General features: G+C 46.9%; 1 protein-coding gene across 4 annotated transcripts in view; it reads left to right on the top strand.

Moving 5' to 3' along the window:
- The window catches only part of piezo1 (piezo type mechanosensitive ion channel component 1 (Er blood group)), a 416,932-nt gene that overhangs the window by 303,789 nt on the left and 89,742 nt on the right, over positions 1 to 23,401 (top strand). For all 4 annotated transcript variants that reach the window (XM_070898185.1, XM_070898186.1, XM_070898184.1 and 1 more), the window contains exons 17-21: positions 4,918 to 4,950; positions 7,907 to 8,007; positions 12,572 to 12,732; positions 13,161 to 13,337; positions 15,158 to 15,283. In XM_070898185.1, coding sequence (XP_070754286.1) covers positions 4,918 to 4,950; positions 7,907 to 8,007; positions 12,572 to 12,732; positions 13,161 to 13,337; positions 15,158 to 15,283 — 598 coding nt within the window. The remainder of the gene's footprint in view (positions 1 to 4,917; positions 4,951 to 7,906; positions 8,008 to 12,571; positions 12,733 to 13,160; positions 13,338 to 15,157; positions 15,284 to 23,401) is intronic.

Below are 23,401 nucleotides of genomic sequence, written 5' to 3'. Positions count from 1 at the left end.
TACTGCGCAGTGGTGACCACCATGAGATCTGGAGGCCAGTGTAAAAAGAAGTGGCAGGGACCTTGGTCAAGTAGTTAGTGTAAGTAATATTTTCATTTATTCAATGGAATTGCAAATGTAAATGTGACCAGCTATATATGCTCCACCCAGCAGAAAGAAATCCTCTCTTTAAAAAGTTGAATTTTAATCTTTGCAGAGGAAGGTGACACATAATAAAAGGGAAAGAACTCGAACAGGAGGCGGCCCGGCAAATCTGCACCCACTGACACCCTTGGAAGAAAGGGTTGCTGCTTTGCTGGGTCCTGCCTGGAAAAAAGAAACCACCACTGCACAAGCTGGGCCCACACTCAAGGGAGAGGGCAAGTCCTGCAAATTCATCATGGTCCTTCAAATCAACCTGCTGCCTGGCCTGCGCTGTGTGAGCTACTCATGCCACCCACCCTGCCCCCTCCTCTGCTGCTAATCATTTGACTGTTCTGTTATCTTTTGCAGAACTTGAAGCCAACCCTGACGATACAGAAGAAGATTCAGATGAGGACGAGCCTGAAGAGGAGAACATCTTCCAATCCAACCCTCCAGACCAAGAATATGAGGGGGAGGGGGAGGGGATGTAGCTGGATGAAGCTCCCACTGTTGTACTGACTTTGAAGGAGGTGCTGCTCATGGAGGTGACAGCCCCTTCCGTGACTAGTGGTTTGAGTGTTGGTGGGACATTCCATGGTTTCACACCTTCCGAGGTTGCCGGTCCCAGTGGTGGGGTTCAGCGAGGTACACCCAGGGCCACACCATCCCAGGCTGCGGGTCCCAGTGGTGGAGTGCAGCGAGGAGGGCAAGGAGAGTTCGACCGTGCTCTCCTGAGGTGCAGGATCTAACAGATGTAGTTCAGATGATGTCATTGAGTGCGGAGAGCATTGACCTTACCCGATCACTCCTAGACTCCATCAGTGGGGTGAGTGATGAGGTAGCGGGACTGTCGGGAGAAGTAACAGCAATGACATGAGAAATGGGAACGATATCCGGGACCATCAGTGAAGGAATAGTGGCCTTGAGGGAGGGAATGTCAGAGGTAGAGCAAACCACAACTCTGACCATGAGGGAGGGAATGTCACAGATAGTTGAGGCAGTTTTGCTCAACATGAGGGTGGGAATGTTGCAGGTCGTTGAGACACTGTCAGGGCGCATGAGAGACAGCATGTTGGAGTTAGCTGCTGCAATAAGGGAACACCCCCAGTCCCCGCACCCATTGACAGAATCATATGTCACTCCCACTCCAATCCCCACACCAGCCTCTGAAGAGCCCAAAGCCGGGCCCTCCAACTTGTCGCCTGACGCTGACCCACCCCCCCCTCGAGATGTTAGAAAGAATAAGCTTTGTACCAAGCCCAGAAACACTGCGCCACTTCCTGCGGGCAGGCGTGGTGGAGTGTGCAAGACCAAGCGCAGCAGGCAGTCTTCGGATAAGGGGAAGGAGAAATGGGTGGGTACAACTTTTCTTTGCTGCTGTTCTTGTTATTATTGTTACTGTTGTAACTGTTCTCAAATTAAAAGTTTTTGTAAGTTATGTAAATTTACAAGTTTATGAAAGTTTGTAAGTGATCTTAAAGAGTGATCTTAAAGTAAAGTTTGATACAAGAATAATTTTAATTAAAGTTAAGTACATTGTAAACTTTTGAACAAAATATATTTTACATTAAAACTGAATCATGTTCCATCAACACAACATTATGGAACAGCTCCAAACCGTAAACATGTCCATATGGAATAGTTGTCGCTTAACCCTCAGGCATTAGTAAAGCGTTCACGGATGAGCTGCTGGCACAAGGCTCGAACAATCGTTAAAGGGGCACGATGGCCCGCCCTCCTCCGCCGTCGTGCTCCAGCCTCAGACACATGCATGGCTTCCTCATCCTCGTCCTGCTCGTCACCTGCATCTTCCATATCAGCCACTCTCACTGCAGGTGGGTCTTCCACTACCAGCTGTTGCTGCCTCATGATGGCTAAGTTATGCAGCATGCAGCACACAACAGTGAACTGACCGACAATCTCCGTGGAGTACAGCAAGTAGCCTCTGGAATGGTCCATGCATAGGAAGCGCTGTTTCAAGATGCCAATGGTCCTCTGTGATGCTGCGCGTTGCAATGTGCGACACGTTGTATTGACAGTCACCTTCCGTCCGGGTTACGCGTAGGGGCGTCCTGAGCCAGGTGGTGAGGCCGTACCCTTTGTCTCACAGTAGCCAGCTCTGCCCTTCTGGCTGCTGCTGCTGCTGAAACATGGCAGATATAGCGCTTTCGCGTAGGATGAACATATCATGGGTGCTACCAGGTTATCTTGTATCGACTGATATGGAATGATGCATGGCATCACACACGAGCTGCACACGAATGGAGTGGAAGCCTTTTCTGTTCCTGTACATCTCTGAATCCTCCAAAGATGCTCGCAAGGCGATGTGGGTGCCTTTGGGAAGCCAGAAATCCTGGAGAAGCCCACAGCCCTATTATGTAAAAAAAAATTGTCCCAGAAAAATCATAACTAAGTCATTATGCTGGTGCAGATCGCAGGGGGAAACTTTGAAAAACATAAATATGCCAAAAAAAACGGCACAAATGAACGAGGAAAATTGAGCCCTAGATCTTAATCTTTAGTGTATAATTATCATGCATTTGGCTATATTGTAACTAACTGACTGTGACACAGAACTTGCATTTATAGTGTTGAATTCTTGTTGCTTTGGAAATTGTAGTTACTTATTCTGAATGTAGAAGAACTGCCAACTGCATTTAATATTAGAAAAAGTCCACAGCCAGAAAATTAATCACATTTTTAAAAAGTTAAAATACACAATATTAGTTTTTTTTATTGTGATGCGCCTTTAGGCCTGTTGTAGTAGTATAGGGCTCAAAATTGCCCAGGGGTTGCTCCATTTTTTTTGGAGCAACTTGATTTTTCTGGCATATCTTAAAAATCCCCATCTTGCACATTTAGTTTGCGCCAGTGTAAGCGAGTTAGTTAGGATTTGTTTAGTTTTTTTCAAAAGGGGGTGTTACCAGCCACCTACGCCCGTTTTGGCCATTTAAGCCAGTTTGGCCAGCTAATAGTTGCTCCAAACTAACTTAGGCCAGCGTATGTGGTGGCCACTTGTGACCGCACAGAAAATCCTTGCGGAGAGTTAAGAAATCAGTGCAAGTAGGTACTAATGACTTGACTAAATAATGTGAATAGGATCAAACAGCTATACAGGACATCATATGACAAACTTCGCAAAGTTAATTTACTATACAACAGAAGTATTCATGGAAACTTAAACTACAAACATAAAAGAAGTAAAGAGACAAAACATTTACAGAATTTTTTCAAAATATCCAAATAAACAATAGAAGTACCTCCTGCTCATTGTTCTTATGTAGGAAAGTATTTTCATTAACAGGGTTAAGGAAAGTCTTGAGTAAGCTCTAAAATTACTGGCTACAAAGTTATCACTTCCCCCCCGCCCCCCACCACCCCGCCGGATCAAAACTCTCCTCTTCCTCTTCCCACCCCCCGATCAAAATTCTCCTCCTCCCCCCCCCCACCCCCGATCAAAATTCTTTCCCCCTACCACCCGAATCAAAACTCGCATCAACCTGTTTGTAGCCTTAGCCCGGAAAGGCAGCGCACCGGCCTGTGCGGCAGGCCACTCGGCCCGGGATAGGGATGGGACGCATCGGGTCCCACGCTGCAGCATGCATCATCTGCAGGAGCTACTGTGCATGCGCGAACGCTCTAATGCGCATGCGGACAGCTGCCGGCACTCTTTCATGCGCGGGGCCCTAGCTCCACCCCCCAATGGAATCACCACGCCAAGCCCCGGGAGAGTCAACAGAGCGGCCAGAATCAGGGGACATCTTTTTGCCGCCGTTTTGAGCCTAGAAAGTCGGCGCATCTCACGTGAGTGCGCCGAAAAAACGGGTGGGCCACATTTTGGCCCAAAGCCTCTGGCGTGGTGGACTTGATAATTTCAGTGGTGTTGGAGCTAAAGCATAATGTGGAACAACTTGTGCTTGACTGACCATGGGAGCCCCACAACATGGCTCAGCAGTCGATCCCGTTGTCAGCATGCTGCCTCTGGGCCACATGATTTCCTGCCAACTCCCGCCGTTCTCGATGGGACGTCAGCCAGCAGGATTTAAATGTGCCACAGTGAAATAGAAAATAGGAGCAGTAGTAGGCCATTCAGCCCTTCGAGCTGCACGCCATTCAATATGATCATGGTTGATCCTCTGTCTCATCACCATATTCCTGCTTTTTCCCCATACCCCTTGATGCCTTTTGTGTCTAGAAATTCATCTATACCTCTTTTAAATATATTCACTGACTTGATCTCCACAGCCTTTGTGGTAGAGAATTCCATAGGTTCACCACCCTCTGAGTGAAAAAATTTCTCTTCATCTCGGTCCTAAATTTCCTATCCCGTATCCTGAGACTGTGACCCCCTTGTTCTAGACTTCCCAGCCAGTTAGAGCCTGGCGGCTCCAGTGTGGGCAAATAACTTCGGCAATTTTAACTGCCCTCCTGCATGGTTTCCGCTGGGCAGGTGGGGTTAAAATCTGCCCACATTGTACAATTAAATCAACCATTGGTGCATTGATCGGTAGGTCAGTCATGTATGTGACCAGGTTATGCTCCGAGCACCTCAGTATCTGCAGGTTTACAGTAGCATTTCAAATTTCAGAAAAGCCAGAGCTCCGAACTTGGAGCATTACTTTGCTAACTGCTGATCATTTGGGCAGCTCAGTTCTGTTCAGGCTTAAGTTACGTCCCTTTTGCATATATATACAAATTTGCTTTTTTGGGGGTTTCTTTTTAAGTAGAGCTAGGAGAATTTATCAAGTTCCATTGTTTATTTTAGTAATATGTTTGCTTTCTTTCCATATGTAGGCTGAAGGAAAGTTTAGCAGAGCGTTCTGAGGAGTAAGTGTTATCCTATTTGCATATCAATTTTGGCATGTGCTTTTTTTGATTATTATATTTTAATTTTAACAAATCATTTCTCAGCCGGCACATGTTTCACATAATCCTCTGCTTTTTCAGGTTATTCTTTTCCTTTCACTGGGCTACACAACTGCTGAGAGTTGATGACCATACCGGTGATTTTTTTTCCTCCCCCTCCCAAACCTCAACTTGGCAACTTTTCATTGGAATATGGTTGAGATCCGTAGTTCATAGTGAGGGGCCTCAGACACTAACCTGCATCTCACCACAATATGGCTGTACCAATGTGTCATCCTCTAACAGTATTTTCAAGTCTGTGCGTTTAACCATTGATGCATTGAATTTTAGGACTGTCTGTCTGGCATACGTGACCTTGGATAAAAAGGCAGCCATCACATGAAAATGTTATTGTTGCATCGCACATCTGTCCAGAGAATCCTCTTTTTCAGTAGTCAATGCCTGAAGCCAATAGAAGCAGAACATTTAGTGCCTTGTGAACTAACAAAGCATTTCTGTTATGTCTGGATGGCTTAAAAATGGCCTCCCTTACTAAAACAGATGCTGTAATACTGACATGTTTAAAATATGTCTCTCACTGTAATCTGTTTGTTTGTATGCCTCATAAAGCCAGCTCAGTAGCGAGGGGGTACTGACCAAGTGTTCGTAGCTCAGGTGCATACGTGTTCTCTGTTACTATAGTAACCAGATACACTAGTGGTAACAACCCACAAGAGAGTATCTCTTCACTATTATCCTCACCAATCTATATTCTTATAAAAATAGGGGTTGGATTTTTTTTTAAATAATTAATTTGTGCTTCAGCTGAGAGCGGGCACAATTTTATACATCATAGTGCAAAGGTTTAGTTTTAGAATAGCATCATAGAATGGTTACAGCACAGGAAGAGGCCATTCGGCCAGCCGTTGAGCCCATGCCAGCTCCCTGAAGAGCACCTCAGCTAGTCCCACTCCCCCTGCCCTTTCCCTGTAGCCCTGCAATTTTTCTTTCTTCAGGTACTTCTCCAATTCCCTTTGGAAAGCCACGATTGAATCTGCCTCCACCACCCTTTCAGGCAGTGCATTCCAGATCCTAACCACTTGCTGTGTAAATAAGTTTTTCCTCATGTCGCCTTTGGTGCTTCTGCCAATCACCTTAAATCTGTGACCTCTGGTTCTCGACACATCTGCCAATGGGAACAGTTTCTCTCTCTCCACTATGTCTAGACCCCTCATGATTTCCTCTCAACTTTCTCTGCTCCAAGGAGAACAACCCCAGTTTCTCCAGTCTATTCCCATAACTGAAGTCCCTTATCCCTGGAACCATTCTTATAAGTATTTTCTGCATCCTCTCCAAGGCCTCCACATCCTTCCTAAAGTGCGGTGCCCAGAGTTGGACACAATGCTCCAGTTGAGGTCAGACCAGTGTTTTATAAAGGTTCATCATAACTTCCTTGCTTTTGTACTCTACGCCTCTTTATGAAGCCCAGGATCCCATATGCTTTTTTAACTGCTTTTTCAACCTGCCCTGCCCCCTTCAATGATTTGTGCACACATCCCCCGTCTCTCTATTCATGCACCCCCTTTAGTTTATATTGTCTCTCCTCGTTCTTCCTACTAAAATGTATCACTTCGCACTTTTCTGCGTTAAATTTCATCTGCCACGTGTCCGCCCATTCCACCAGCCTCTGTGTCCTCTTGAAGCCTATCACCATCCTCCGCATTCAGAGTACTAAGTACTTCCAATGACGCAATGGTACAATGGCTAACAATAACACTTCAGCTGCCATTGCATGTGTGTGAGAACATGATTAGCTGTGACTATGATGACCCTCATGATGAGTAGTTCAGTAACATTCATTATCCAGATACACATGAAGAATGGCCTATTGGGTGAGGTATTGGAGAGGCTGCTGCTCCTCGTGAATAATACCACTGCGTTAGCCATTGCCTTTGGGAGAGTATGAGCAAGTAGGAAATTTGAGAAGGAATAAACTGTTTCTGGTGCACTAGAATTCTTTTTTTCATGTTACCAATTTTTCCTCTGTCCTTGCTGGTACTTCTTGCTATGGTGCAGTTCCATGGGCATTGGTCTTCCTGAAGTGGTTTTTATTTATGTTTGATTCTTGACAATGACTGTTAGGCTATTCAACTGTGGTGAGCATTACTGTTGAGCCCTATGCTATCCTCACCCAATGTCTACTCGAGTACTTCCAGCAGAAGTTGTTGGATAGTGTTTATAAGCAAGAATCCTGTCTGATTTCCCCTCTGCATAACCCAGAGCACCAAGGCCCATTTCCATAGCCCTGTTTGAGATCAGTTCATTTGTTAAAGACTTGGGAATATATCTGAGACTTTTCTGGTCTGTATGGTGTATGAACCCATTGAGACATTAGGGGAAGCCTATGCTTTGGAGTTCTCTCTGATCACCGGGGAAAAAACTGAACTGGAGAGTTTCTCCAGTTTCTTCCTCAGTTATAGAAGGAAATGATAGTAAGGCTCAGTGAGACAATCATGCAGAATAGCCTTAATAACGTGTAATGCAATTACAATACCATCGGTGAAGTGATGATCAGACACCGACTGTGGTGCTAGATAAACAATAAAGATAATGATGTTTGGGCAATCTGTGAAGTTAGAATTGTACTGCTACTTGATATTTGCTATATATATATAGATATGCTGCCCTAGGATTGATTGATTGGACACAGTAAAGTGAAGCAGATTAGTTGCATACTGCTAAATAGCACAAATGTTGTTGACTGTGATGCTCTTCAATGGTCGTGTTACAGTCACCTGTTGCATATATGGGGTGGTTTTATTTGAAAGGTTGATTGGCCTGTCTAATAAGTTTTCAGATGGATGTAAAGAACTATTTAAGTTAATAAAACTGATGTATTGCTGTGATTTGCGTTCTTACTGTGTTTTTGCAATAACAGAACGCTTGCCACTGCATCCCTTCAGAATGAGGCTGCTGAAGACCCAGAGTGTGAGGGAAATGATCAGTCTGCACCACAGGACAGCACATCACAGGGAGGAAGTATGTTTTTGTATTTGCACATAGAGAGTTCTTCTCCTTTTAAATCCCTCGGTAACCTCATTCAATCTTTTGTGGTGGGGTGAGCAAGTAAATAGTTGAAGAGGAAATATTTGTAGGGTTATTTAAAGAGGAGTATTTGACGTTTAAAAGAAAAAGAGACTTAACTCTTGTATTGTGCCTTATCATGTCTCTGAAAAATTGTCTTGAGTGTGTTAAATACAACAAATTAAATGGTGAATGTAGTCACATAGACTGACTGAGAAAAGGATGCGCATAATTAAGTAGCCCATCAAAATATCAGTTATGATATGGAAAGCAATGTCTCACAAACAACAATGAGATTAATAACCAGTCAATCTGGTGCCTTTGATGGTATTGACTGAGACACTGGGAGAACTACCTGCTTTTCTATGCATAATGTCGAGCTCTTTAATGTACACCTGCGCTACCAGAACAGGTAGACAAGACCTCAGTTTACCATCTCATCTAAAGAACAATATAACACTTCATCAATACTAAATGGGATTGCTCTCTTATAGTGTTAGCTCATACTCGTAACATAGGGCTCAAACCCACAACCTCCTTGTCCCAACTAAGCTAAGTTAACAAATAGGAGACAACCTAAATCTTAGATTTCATCAAAGAAACATGAATGAATTTCACTATTAATAACTGGTTATGCATTTTTTTTGCTTTTGGACTTTCAGTGTATGTTTGATTTTCTTGGCAGGAAAGAAAAAAAAACTTCTGAGTTGAAATAAACTGGCTACGAGATGAATGATACGCACTGTCCTGTTCTTTTTCCCTGGTTCAGTAAACATGTGAAATTTTACCTACTGGTAGCACTGGAAAGAGATTGCGGGTTAGAGAGGATACATCTTCAGTCTTTTGGGGAGCTTTCTTTGAGGTTTTTTAATCAGTTAAACCCTAAAATCCCTATGAACACGAAGTACATATTGTACAATTTAACCTTGGTGGTCCTTTCACTTTTACTAAATCTTACTGTTCTTGTAAATCCAACCATTCCTCATTAATCTCACTCATCAATTGTGAATATTTCCAACATTTTTTTAATGTAAAGATCAACTCAGGTCAAAAGAAATGATCCTTTTACAGCAACAATCACGTGGTTTGCAGGCAGTTTGATGTTCTTGGTCTGCTTTGGTCCAGGAATGTGATACATTAGTAGTAACGCAGTCCAAACCATGAACCTCATTAAAAAGACTCTTGTGACTGCAAGCGTTGATTTCTTTTACCACAGGTTAAAATCAGTAACACTTCACCCAGATTAGAGTAGTAGATGGGCACCATGTGCCTATTTAAATTAGTTTAAATTTGACATGAAATCATTCTATTTACTGCACAATTGCTGAACTTTCGTTATCCTTTTTTTTTTTCTTAGCCATTTTTAGGTCTGAACTAAAATTTGTATTAAATAATTTATCTTTGACTCATTATTCCCTAAATGTATGTTTTATTTTCCACCCTCCTTTTTTGGTGGGAGACAGCTGGAGCAGCCAGAAACTAGGCTGGGAACTGGTCGTACCGGGTTCTGGCCTATCGCCAAGATTTCCAGGATGGTTTTGTGAGGGCACAGCCTCTGATCCTTCCATTACATGGCCATTAACAAAGGGAGACAGGGACTCTGAACTTCAAAGTTCCTGCACTTCGGACCTTCGGGACCCCACGGATGGTTGGCGCTTGTACACCTGGTGACACCAGACATACTGGCCGACCAACAGTTGGTTGTGGGACCCACCAGCCGGTATAGACTGGGATTGTGATCTGTGTAATGAATGCACCTGAGAGTATGCTCATAGGTTTGTGGAGCTGTTGCATTGTGAGTGGCTTAGCCAGTCACATGATGTTCACAACACTCACTAAAACCCCAGTCAGTTGAATCTAAGTCATCCACGATGAGGCATGCAGTTGTGAGCCCAGTGGATGAACTGGTAATGTGTCATGTGATTGTTAAACCTTTGTTAATAAACCAACTAGTTCTTAATAGCAATTTGTTGCTTTGAATTCTTAAGCAAAGAGCCCATGAAGCAAATACATTACAGCCTGGACCTCCAAAGAATTTGCCACATCATTTAAAACAAGTGTTTTTAAGTACCCTCCTTTGTACAGGACAATTTAAGTTTTCTTGTGCATGGGGAGGGATCTGCCACTCCACCTTCTGCCAGACCAGCAGGCAAACACTCCAGCACACTGAAAGCATGTAAGTCATGGGACCATCCTCTGACCCATCAACTATGCAGGGTCAAGAGTGGATGTATCTCAAAACGTGAGTCTCCTGGCAGATTTTTGGGCTCACTATCTTTTATATGTACTGCTACATTTTTCAAGTAGACTTAACTTTGGGAAGCTATCATTTTGGTCCTTGTCATAAGCTATGCTGCGTTGCCACTTCATAATGTGCAGTGAGTCTGTTCAATTGGAGGAAATTTTGATTCATCTATGACTTAAATGTCAGTCAAGCAGATATCACAATGGGGCTTTTGGGGTCAAGGAAGGTAGTGGAGAAGTAGAGCAGGGAACCATCTGTATGTCTATGGAAGGTGAACCTCTGGCTGTGGATGATATCACTGTGGGCCGCTGTATGGGTGAGGATGTTCCTATTTCTCATCTACATGCTGCCGCACGGTGACATCAGTCGAAAAAAAAGTCAGGTTCCACATGTATGCTGACGACATCCACCTCTACCCCACCACCACCTCTCTGGACTCCTCCACTGTCTCTGATTTGTTACACTGCTTGTCTGACATCCATTACTATTTGAGCAGAAATTTCCTCAAACGAAATATTGGAAAGATCAAAGTCACAAACACCATTCCCTAACTATCGACTCCATCCCTCTCCCTGACCACTGTTTGAGGCTGAACCGGACCATTCACAACCTTGTCATTGTGTTTGAACCTGAGATGAGCTTCCGACCACGGATCTGCTCTATCACCAAGACGGCCTACACCCACCACCGTGACAACATCGTCTCCACCCCTGCTTCAGCTCATCGGCTGCTGAAACCCTCATCCATGCCTTTGTTACCTCTAGACTTGACTATTCCAATGCTCTCCTGGCAGACCTCCCATCTTCCACCCTACATAAACTTGTGGTCATCCAAAATTCAGCTGTCTGTGTCCTAACTTGCACCAATTATCGTTCACCCATCACCCGCGCGCACGCTGACCTACATTGGCTCCCGATTGAGCAAGGCCTCAATTTTAAAATTCTCATACCTGTTTTCAAATCTCTCCTTGTCCTCACCCCTCCCTATCTCCATGACCTCTTCCAGTCCTACAAGTCTCCACGATTTCTACGCTCCCCTATGCTGTTGCACATTCCTGATTTTAATCACTCCACCATTGGCAGCCATATCTTCAGCTGCCTAGGCCCTAAACTCTGAAATTCCCTCCCTGAACCTCTCCACCTCCCTTCTTCTCTCTCCTCCTTTAAGACACTTCTTAAATCCTACCTCTTTGACCAAGCTTTTGGTCATCTGTCCTAATATCTCCTTATGTGGCTCAGTGTCAAATATTGTTTGGTAACGCCTTGGGAGAGTTTACTATGTTAAGGACTCTATATAAATGCAAGTTGTTGTTGGAAGAGATGTGGTCCACTCAGTCCATCCCTCATCTTGGCCAGAAGTTCAGGCCGATCCAGGGCATGTGAACAAGCTCTCATGCACCCTACATAAATTCTAACAAATGCAAAATTCTGCTACTATATCGTGTCCTGCCTTGTCTTGATTCTCACTTGTCTGTCATGCCCCTCCTTGCGAACCATAACCTAGGCTGGCAGTTCTGTGCAGTACTGAGGGAGTGCTGCACTGTTGGAGGTCCTGCCTTCTCGGGTGGTCTTAAAAGATCTCATGGCACTATGCGAAGAAGAGCAGGGCTGTTGTCCTGTGTGCAAATTGGCTACTCCCTTCTCTTTCTTTCTCTATCTCTCTTTTTTTCTCCTTTCTCTCTCTCTCCCTTTCTCTTTTTCTCTTCTCTCTCTCTCTCTCTCTCTCTCTCTCTCTCTCTCTCTCTCTCTCTCTCTCTCTCTCTCTCTCTCTCTCTCTCTCCCCCTCTCTCTCTCCCCCAACAATGCCCAAATCTTTTCTGGTTGCCAATATTCCCGGTTGCGGCCTTCTACCACTGGCTTTCCTACCTGACAGCATCTCAATCTGGCTGGTTGCCGAGCAGGGAACGGAGTAAAGAAATGCTAATGAGAACCTGCCGTTAAATTCAGCAGGGTATTTGTGTTCCTGGCATTTCCAGGTTCCGCCCCCCCAACCTCCCAATTCCCTCTGAGTAAATATCGGGGCCCACATGTCTGCACTTATTTCTGTGTACAAATTAGTACGGGTATAAATTTTCTTTCAAAGTTAGATGTTGTAAGCTGCAAGATATAGTGTTCATGATTTGTGTTCTTTTAAAATGTGCAACATTATGAATTGAGAATAGATTGTTTTTGTAGACGTTACATGATGACAAATCTGTTAATATTGCCCATGCTTTATTTACATTTTTCAATATCAGCAAGCCTGCCAGTCACTCTCTAATTCTTTGTATTGCAGCTGCTTGCAGTAAGTGGGGCTTAGTGGTCGACCGCCTCCTTGTACTTTTTTTGAAGTTCTCCAAAATCTTCAATTGCATCCAGGTTATTATTTGGAGGCTCCTTGAATTGCACGTGATGAAACTCGTGGCTCTGTTCAGTGTGTGGGTGGCAGTGAAAGAGGTATGAAGCCCTGAGAAATGTGATCGAATCTAAAGATTTCGGAAGGTTGAGATTTAATTTACTAAGCAGTAAACTTTTTCTTGCCTTGTTCTTGCCTTTTGTAAATTCAAAATTGTTGCGCTTTATACTATTATATGTAAAGTGAAAGCAAAGTATTGTGTTTCAAAATACTTCAAGCTTCTGATCGGTGTGATGGCACTGAGAAATCATGATAATAAATATGATGTTTCCACCTTAAATTTGGTCACGGTAAAATTTGCCTCTATTCGAAACAAAGAGTTTTGCAGTATCTTCACTCTGTGACACTGATAAATAAAGACAAGTCAGTTCAGCAGCTTATTAAAGTTTGTTTCTTCAGCAAGCATATTGTTCTATAACCTCAGGAAATAAAATCTATATTTTCCTTATTTTTCCAAATTTTTTTCCAGCCATCCATCATGAACTTTCTCTTCATTGTCCTCTGGGCATTTGCAATGCCTTACACTAAGTTCCGTCCAATGGCTTCCTGCATTTCTACTTTGTGGGCTTGCATCATCATTGTCTGTAAAATGCTGTATCAACTGAAGATTGTAAATCCAGCAGAGTATTCCAGCAACTGCATAACGGTAGGAAATATATTTTATACATTTGATCTGCACTGTGGCAATACTCACCTGAGTCACAGAGAAAGGCTCAGCAATGCCCAGACTGTAGTTTGCATCTTTGTAAGTACAGGTATGCACAAGAAACAGGACCAGCTGTGTTAGTCCACAACTACATTCTCAACTAAAGAATTTAAGATAACATAGTGGATTGAAGGTGAATCGCCCATTGATGATCCTTAATGAGGCTGGTTGAAAACATATTTGTGGCACATTGTAGATATGAAATAATGGCTTCATGGTTCTGTGTCTTCCAATTACAGACATAGGTACTGTCTGTATGGATTTATCTGACACTAGCCCTCTGCCTTGCTGCATTTCTTCACACTTTCAAAGGTCTGCTCAAAATCTGCCTCTTTACCCAAAACTTTAAGCAGCTCCACCACTTTTTGAGGATGTAACTAGTAGAGTAGATAAGAGAGAACCAATGGATGTGGTGTATTTGGACTTTCAAAAGGCTTTTGACAAGGTCCCACACAAGAGATTAGTGTGCAAAATTAAGGCACATGGTATTGGGAGTAATTATTGACGTGGATAGAGAACTGGTTGGCAGACAGGAAGCAAAGAGTAGGAATAAATGGGTCCTTTTCAGAATGGCAGGCAGTGACTAGTGTGGTGCCGCAGGGTTCATTGCTGGGACCCCAGCTATTTACAATATACATTAATGATTTAGACGAAGGAATTGAATGTAATATCTCCAAGTTTGCAGATGACACTAAGCTAGGTGGCAGTGCGAGCTGCGAGGAGGATGCTAGGAGGCTGCAGGGAGACTTGGACAGGTTAGGTGAATGGGCAAATGCATGCCAGATGCAGTAATGTAGATAAATGTGAGATTACCACTTTGGCAAAATCAGGAAGGCAGAATATTATCTGAATGGTGACAGATTAGTAAAAGGGAAGGTGCAACAAGACCTGGGTGTCATGGTACATCAGTCATTGAAGGTAGGCATGTAGGTACAGCAGGCAGTAAAGAAAGCAAATGGCATGCTGGCCTTCATAGCGAGAGGATTTGAGTACTGGAGCAGGGAGGTCTTACTGCAGTTGTACAGGGCCTTGGTGAGGCCACACCTTGAATATTGTGTACAGTTTTGGTCTCCTCATCTGAGGAAGGACATTCTTGCTATTGAGGGAGTGCAGCGAAGGTTCACCAGACTGATTCCCGGGATGGCAGGACTGACATATGAAGATAGACTGGATCGACTCGGCTTATATTCACTAGAATTTAGAAGAATGAGAGGGGATCTCATAGAAACATATAAAATTCTGACGGGATTGGACAGGTTAGATGCAGGAAGAATGTTTCCGATGTTGGGGAAGTCCAGAACCAGGGGTCACAGTCGAAGGATAAGGGGTAAGCCATTTAGGACCGAGATGAGGAGAAACTTCTTCACTCAGAGAATTGTGAACCTGTGGAATTCTCTACCACAGAAAGTTGTTGAGGCCAGTTTGTTAGATATATTCAAAAGGGAGTTAGATGTGGCCCTTACAGCTAAAGGGATCAAGGGGTTTGGAGAGAAAGCAGAAATGGGGTACTGAAGTTGCATGGTCAGCCATGATCATATTGAATGGTGGTGCAGGCTCGAAGGGCCGAATGGCCTACTCCTGCACCTACTTTCTATGTTTCCATGTATGTTTCCCTCTCTCCTTGTTTGCACCTCCTAAAGATTCTGGCAATGTTTGGTTACATGAAAGTTGTTCTAAAAGTACAAGCACAAGAATGTGTTCTATGTTTATGTTGTGCGCAGTATGTGTAGATTGATATGTTGAAGTATTTTTCTGTGCAGCACTCTCCAAATGAGACAAGTCTAAAACCAGATGAGATCATGCGTTCTGCAATGTACAGAGAACCCGTGGACCCAGCCAACTGGTTTGGATTCAGAAAAGAATTTCCCATTCTTGCATACATCCAAGTGAGTCATCAAAGATTTGTGCCAATTTGGGCTGGATAGCATCACAGTTTACTGATCTTGTCCATATTACACCCAAATAATATATAAGGGGTAATTTTAACTTTCTCCAGTACCACATTGGCCGCACATTATACACCCCGCCAGATATTCCCTTCCATTTTCTTACATTAATTCTCGGCATGTGGGCATTGCTGGCAAGGCCAGCATTTATTGCCTTTCCCTAGTTGCCCTGAGAAGGTGGTGGTTGGTGGTCTTCAGCTGCTGCAGCCTATATGGTGAAGGTGTTCCCACAATGCTGCTGGGTAAGTGTTCCAGGATCTTGACCCAGTGACAATGAAGGAATGAGATTATGTATCCAAATCAGGATTGTGTGTGACTTGGAGCGGAACTTGGAGGTGGTGGTGTTCCCATGCTCCTGCAGCTCTTGTCCATCTAGGTGGTGAAGGGCGTGGGTTTGCTGCCGTAAAAGCCTTGCAGTGCATCCTGTGGGTAACGCACACTGCAGGCACAGGACGCTGGTGGTGGAAAGGATTGATGTTTAGGCTAGTGGATGAGATACCGATCCAATGGACTTCTTTGACCTCGATGGTGTCAATCATGTTGAGTGTTGCTGCAGTTGCACTCGTTCAGGCAAGTGGAGAGTATTCCATCACACGACTGACTTGTGCCTTGTAGGTGATGTGAAAGGCCTTGGGGAATCAGGAGGTGAGCTAGTCACTGCAGACTACCCAATCTCCGGCCTGCTCTAGTAACCATAGAATTTATTTGGTTGATCCAATTGAGTTTCTCGTCAATGGTGATTCCCAGGATGTTGGGGATTCAACGATGGTACTATGATTGAATATCAAGGAGAAGTGGTTAGGCTCTCTCTCTTGTTGTAGATGTTCATTGCCTGGCACTTGTGTAGCATGTTACTTGTTATTTATCAGCCCAAGCCTGGATGTTGTCCAGGTCTTGATGCATGCGGGCATGAACTGCTTCGTTATCTGAGGAATTGCAAATGGAGCTGAACACTGTGCAATCATCAGTGAACAGCCACACTTCTAACCTTATGGTGGGTAGGTCATTGATGAAGCAGCTGAAGATTCTTGGGGCCAGGGTGCTACAATGATGTCTTGGGGGTGAGATGATTGATCTTCAACAACCACAACCATCTTCCATTGTACAAAAGCAAAGTACTGCGGATGCTGGAAATCTGAAATAAAAACAGAAATTGTTGAAAGTACTCAGCAAGTCGGGCAGCATTTGCGGAGAGAGAAACATAGTTAGCATTTAAGGTTAATGACCTTGTATCTCCTGCCACTGGAGCACTTTCTCTGTAACCCCTATTGACTTCAGTTTTACTCAGGTTCCTTGATGCCATACTCAGTCAAATGCTGCTTTGATATCAAGGGCAGCCCACTCTTCAGGACTCAGCCAGCCGGTCCCAGTGTTTCAATTCTCCCTGTACCCGCAGTCAATACATACAATAACCATTTTGAAAATAAGGACACCTGCAAAAAAAAAAATGAACAGCTGGTGTTAGTCCCTTAAGTGTTCGTAATTTACAGATTTCACTGTAGATTGTACTAAAACCATTAGGTCCTTTATGCCATAAGAACATCAGAATTGCCAGGAATAAGAAGAGGCCATTCAGCCCATTTTACCCCACTAGAGTCAGCAGCAAGCTACATGGTAGCTTTGTAATGATGTGACTGTTATGTATGTAACTATGTAATATTTGCCACCAGAGGGCGCGACTGTTGGAGTCCTAATGGTCACCTGCACACACGTGCAGGGCCAGTATAAAAGGTTGGCTGCCATGTTGTTCAGGCACTCTGGAGTTGCAATAAAGACTAAGTTTAGCTCACAGTACTCAGCCTCGTGGAGTTCTTCTATACACAACAATTGGCGATGAGTAACAGAATAAGAACCTTCACACAACCATGGCTGCCGTTGGAATATTGGAGAGATTCATAGAGGGTGATGATTGGGAAGCCTTCGTCGAGCGTCTCGGTCAGTACTTCGTGGCCAACGAGCTGGCAGGAGATACTAACGTGGTCAAGCGCAAGGTGGTTCTCCTCACTGTCTGTGGGCCTAAAATATACGGCCTCATCAAGTATCTGCTCGCACCGACAAAATCAACGGAGAAGGAATATACAGAGTTGTGCACATTGGTTCGGGACCGCCTCAAGCCGAAGGAGAGTATCCTCATGGCCAGATATCATTTTTACATGCACCATCGCTCCGGGGGCCAGGATGTGGTGGATTATATCGCCGACCTGAGATGCCTTGCGGGACTTTGTGATTTTGGAGCTGCGTTGGGGGAAATGCTGCAGGACGTTTTCGTGCTGGGCATCAGCCATGAGGTCATTCTTCGAAAGCTGCTAGCTGCCGAAACCCTAGACCTTAGTAGGGCCATCGCAATCACCCAGGCATGCATGGCCACGGATGATAACACCAACAGATATCTTTTAAACATCGAAGCTCACCGGCAAGTACTGTGCATAAAATGACGTCGCTAGCAGGTTGTACTGCATATGGCAGGGCGTATACATCTGCGGCTGCAAGACCTGTGATGACCTGAGTCGCCATCGGGGGTGAATTTGAATCCATTAGCACCGTGTTGGTGCTGCGGGGGTAATCATCGAGCCCAGCAATGTCGATTCAAGCACTACTTGTGCAAAGGCTGTGCAACAATGGGGCATCTCCAGCAAACATGCTGCAACACACCACGTGGCAGAGGATGTTCGATGCGGCGCGGATCACGCAGCACAGGCAACTCAACCCGAGGAAGAAGTGTATGGGGTACATACCTTCATTACCAAGAGCCCTCCGATAATGCTGAAAGTCAAATTAAATGGAGTTCCAGTATCCGTGGAGTTGGACACGGGTGCGAGTCAGTCAATAATGAGCCAGAAGACTTTCGAGAAACTGTGGGGCAATAAAGCGCAAAGACCCAAACTGAGCCCGATTAATGCAAAGCTACGTATCTACACCAAAGAGCTCATACCAGTCATTGGGAGTGCGGCAGTGAAGGTATCGTATGATAGGTCATGCACAGCTCCATCATTGTGGATTGTTCCAGGCAATGGCCTAACGCTGTTTGACAGAAGCTGGCTAGAAAAGATTAGATGGAATTGGAACGACATCAAAGCACTATCTTCAGTGGATGATGCCTCATGTGCTCAAGTGCTGAGCAAGTTTCCCTCGCTGTTTGAACCAGGCATCGGCAACTTCACAGGCGCCAAGGTACAGATCCATCTAGGCCCCGATGCATGGCCTGTCCATCACAAGAAGGCTCAGGCGGTTCTGTACATGATGAGGGAGAAAGTCGAGATTGAACTGGACAGACTCCAACACGAAAGAATCATAGGGCCAGTCGAGTTCAACGATTGGGTGTGTCCAATTGTTCCAGTGTTGAAAAGCGATGGCACGGTCAGAATCTGCGGAGACTCACTACAGGACCAGTACCCGCTGCCCAAGGCGGATGACCTGTTCGCAACATTAGTGGGGGGGGATGTCGCTCACCAAGTTGGACCTAACCTCCGCCTACATGACACAGGAGCTGGCTGAATCTTCGAAAAGACTGACGTGCATCAACACACACCAAGGGCTGTTTATATATCACAGGTGCCCTTTCGGGCTCGGCTGCAGCCATTTTCCAGAGAAACCTGGAAAGTTTGCTGAAATCTGTTCCGCGCACCGTTTTGTTTCAAGACGATATCCTGATCACTGGTCGTGACACCATCGACCATCTACACAACCTGGAAGAGGTTCTAAGTCGCCTAGACAGAGTGGGACAGGCTGAAATGCTCCAAGTGTGTTTTCCTGGCGCCAGAAGTCGAATTTTTGGGGAGAAAGACTGCAGCAGACAGCATCAGGCCCACGGATTCAAAGACAGAGGTCATCAAGAATGCACCCAGACCACAGAATGGGCCCAAGTTTCGAGCCGCGCCTAGAACGGCGCAGTCCCAACCTGGACGCCCGTTTTTCGCGACACAAAGTGCGCCTAAAAGAAACTTCCAGATTCTCCAGCTCCCTGCAGGTCGTTTGCAGTTCGGCGCAGCGCAGCACGAGCTGTAGGGGGCGGAGCCAGGTCCCTGCGCTGAAAACAGTGCCTGTGCTACAGTGGGCGCGCATGTGCAGTAGCTCCAGGCGCCCAAAACTGTGTGGGAGGGGCCGAAGCACGCAGCCGCTAGCCCTGGCCCAATGGCCTCACTGGGGCTGCGTAAATAAGGCTCCTCCCACGGCCAGCTCCTGCTTCCTCCCGACCCGACTCGACTCCCGCTTCCCGCCCCCCCCCCCCCGCCTCCGGACCGGACCCGACACCGACCCGACTCCTGCTTCCCCCCCCCGACCCCCCGGACTGGACCCAACCCAACTCCCGCTCCCCACCCCCCCACCGCCCCCGGACCGGATCCGACACCGACCTGACTCCTGCTTCTCCCCCCCGCCCCCCCCGACTGGACCCGACCTGACCTCCCTCCCCCCGACCCGAACCGATCTCCCTTCCACCACCCCCCCCCCCCCCGACCCGCACTTCCCCCCCCCCCCCCCCCCCCCACCCACGGACCCGACCCGACCCCCCGGACTGGCTCCAACCCAACTCCCGCTCCCCCCCCCCCCCACCGCCCCCGGACCGGATCCGACACTGACCTGACTCCCGCTTCTCTCCGCCGCCCCCCGGACCGGATCCGACACCGACCTGACTCCCGCTTCTCCCCCCCCACCCCCCCCGACTGGACCTGACCTGACCTCCCTCCCCCCGACCCGAACCGATCTCCCTCCCACCACCCCCCCCGACCCGCACTCCCCCCGACCCGACCCACGATCCCGACCCGACCCAACGCCACCTACCTGTAAATCTGGTGCTGGGGACGGGCCCTGCCCGAAGTCTCGGGCCCGGCCCGTTCAGCCTCCCTCCCCCTTCTCCTTCCCCCCTTCCCCATCTCCTTTTCCCCCCCTCTCTCCTTTTCCCCCCCTCTCTCCTTTTCCCCCCTCTCTCTCCTTTCCCCCCCTCTCTCCTTTCCCCCCCCTCTCTCCTTTCCCCCCCCTCTCTCCTTTCCCCCCCTCTCTCCTTTCCCCCTCTCTCCTTTCCCCCCCCTCTCTCCTTTCCCCCCTCTCTCTTTCCCCCCCCTTTTCCTCCTTTCCCCCCCTTTTCCTCCTTTCCCCCCCTTTTCCTCCTTTCCCCCCTTTTCCTCCTTTCCCCCCTTTTCCTCCTTCCCCCCCTTTTCCTCCTTTCCCCCCTTTTCCTCCTTTCCCCTTCCCCTTCTGCTCCTTCCCCCTTTCCCCCTTCTCCTCCTCCCCCCCTTTCCCCTTCGCCTCCTCCTCCCCCCCTTTCCCCTTCTCCTCCTCCTCCCCCCTTCCCCCTTCTCCTCCTCCCCCTTCTCCTCCTCCTCCCCCTTCTCCTCCTCCTCCCCCTTCTCCTCCTCCTCCTCCCCCTTCTCCTCCTCCTCCCCCTTCTCCTCCTCCTCCCCCTTCTCCTCCTCCTCCCCCTTCTCCTCCTCTCCCCTTCTCCTCCTCCCCCCTTCTCCTCCTCCCCCCTTCTCCTCCTCCCCCCTTCTCCTCCTCCTCCCCCCCTTCTCCTCCTCCTCCCCCCTTCTCCTCTTCCCCCCCTTCTCCTCCTCCTCCTCCCCCCTTCTCCTTTTCCCCCTTCTTCTCCTCCCCTTCTCCTCCTCCTTCTCCTCCTCCCCCCTTCCCCCTTCTCCTCCCCCCCTTCCCCCTTCTCCTCCTCCCCCCTTCCCTCTTCTCCTCCTCCCCCCTTCCCTCTTCTCCCCCCTTCCCTCTTCTCCTCCTCCCCCCTTCCCCCTTCTCCTCCTCCCCCTTCTCCTCCTCCCCCCTCTCCTCCTCCCCCCTTCTCCTCCTCCTCCTCCCCCCATCCCTCTTCTCCTCCTCCCCCCTCCGCCCTTCTCCTCCCCCCCTCCTCCTCCTCCTTCTCCCCCCCCTCCGCCTTCTTCCCCCCCCTCCGCCTTCTTCCCCCCCTCCGCCTTCTTCCCCCCCTCCGCCTTCTTCCCCCCCCTCCGCCTTCTTCCCCCCCTCCGCCTTCTTCCCCCCCCCGCCTTCTTCCCCCCCTCCGCCTTCTTCCCCCCCCCCCTCCGCCTTCTTCCCCTCCCCCCCCTCCGCCTTCTTCCCCCCCCTTCCGCCTTCTCCCCCCCCTCCGCCTTCTCCCCCCTCCCCTCGCTGTCAGAAACACAGACACTGACAGACAGAGAGTGAGAGACACACACAAACAGACAGACAAAGAGATAGAGACACTGACAGAGACACACTGGCGGGGGAGCATCCCAGCACGCTGTTGGAGGGCTCCCGGTGCTGCAGTCGGTAAGTAGAAAATGTTTTATTTATTGATTTTTTTAAAAAAAATTATTTCTTATTAATTTGTTTTGATTGATTTATTGGTTGATTTATTGATGTTTTTATCATTTATTATTGCTGATGGCTCTTTATTTGTAAAACTGAAGTGTTTAATGTTTGTAAACTTCCCTTTAAAACCCCCCCCCCCCCATTCCCTACGCCTGATTTGTAACCTACGCCTGATTTTCTAAAGTGTAGACAAGATTTTTTCGAGCGTACAAAAATCTTCACTTACTCCATTCTAAGTTAGTTTGGAGTAAGTTTTCACTGACAAAACTTTGAAAACAGGCGTAAGTGGCCGGACACGCCCCTTTTTGAAAAAAAAATTCTGTTCCAAAGTGAAACTGTTCTAACTGACTAGAACTGGAGCAAACTAAATGGCGAGAATTCCGATTTCTAAGATACTCCGTTCTACACCAGTTGCTCCTAAAAAATCAGGAGCAAATCATGGCGAAACTTGGGGCCAATGTGACAGAGCTGCGTTCGTTCCTGGGACTTGTTTCGGTAACTTTCTACCTGGGTTGAGCACGTTGTTAGAGCCTTTGCACGTGTTGCTACGTAAGGGTGACGACTGGGTTTGGGGAAAATCTCAAGACACAGCCTTTGAGAAGGCCAGGAATCTGCTATGTTCAAATAAGTTACTTGTACACTATGGCCCATGTAAACGTTTAGTACTAGCTTGTGACACCTCATCATACAGGGTCGGCTGTGTGTTACAGCAAGCCATTGTATCGGTACCAACCTCCATCCGGTTACATACCCGTCTAGAGGACTGTTTAAGGCTGAAGGAGCCTATAGTATGGTCGAGAAAGAGCTGTTAGCATGTGTATATAGGGTTAAGAAAATGCACCCATATCTATTTGGACTTCGGTTTGAGCTTGAAACTGACCACAAACCACTCATTTCGCTGTTTTCAGAGAACAAAGATATAAATACCAATGCTTCGTCCTGCATCCAAAGATGGGCACTAACATTATCTGCTTATAACTATGATACCTGCCACAGACCAGGCACTGAAAGCTGTGCCGATGCTCTCAGCCGGCTACCATTACCCACCATTGGGGTTGAAATGGTGCAGCCCGCAGACTTGCTACTGGTCATGGAGGCTTTTGAGGGCGAGGGGTCACCGTCGCAGCTCGCCAGATCAGGACCTGGAACAGCCAGGATCCTGTGCTATCAGTAGTAAAGAGTTGCGTCCTAAACAGGAACTGGTCAGCCGTTCCCAGGGAAATGCAAGATGAAATTAAGCCATTTCACCGACGCAAAGATGAAATGTCCATCCAGCCGGATTGTCTCTTATGGGGTAATCGTGTGGTTTTGCCAAAAAAAAGCAGGGAAACGTTTATACGTTTCCTATACAGTACCCACCCAGGCATTGTCATGATGAAGGCAATTGCCAAATCGCCTGTTTGGTGGCCCGGCATTGACTCGGACTTGGAGTCGTGCGTGCATCAATGCAACACTTGCTCACAACTGAGCAATGCACCAAGGGAGGCTCCACTGAGTCTATGGTCATGGCCCTCCAAACAGTGGTCCAGGATCCACGTAGATTTTGTCGGCCCCTTTCTAGGAAAGATGTTTTTAATAGTTGTGGACACTTACTCCAAATGGATTGAATGCGTAATCATGTAATCCAGCACGTACACAGCCACCACAGCGACTGTTGGAATCCTAATGGTCACCTGCACACACGGGTAGGGCCAGTATAAAAGGTTGGTTGCCATGTTGTTTAGGCACTCTGGAGTTACAATAAAGAAGACTAAGGTCACACTAAGTTTAGCT

The sequence above is a fragment of the Pristiophorus japonicus genome, chromosome 13 (genome assembly GCF_044704955.1).
Source record: "Pristiophorus japonicus isolate sPriJap1 chromosome 13, sPriJap1.hap1, whole genome shotgun sequence".
Lineage (NCBI taxonomy): Eukaryota > Metazoa > Chordata > Chondrichthyes > Pristiophoridae > Pristiophorus > Pristiophorus japonicus.
Note: the sequence above shows the minus strand (reverse complement) of the source record. Positions and strands in the feature narration are given on the sequence as shown.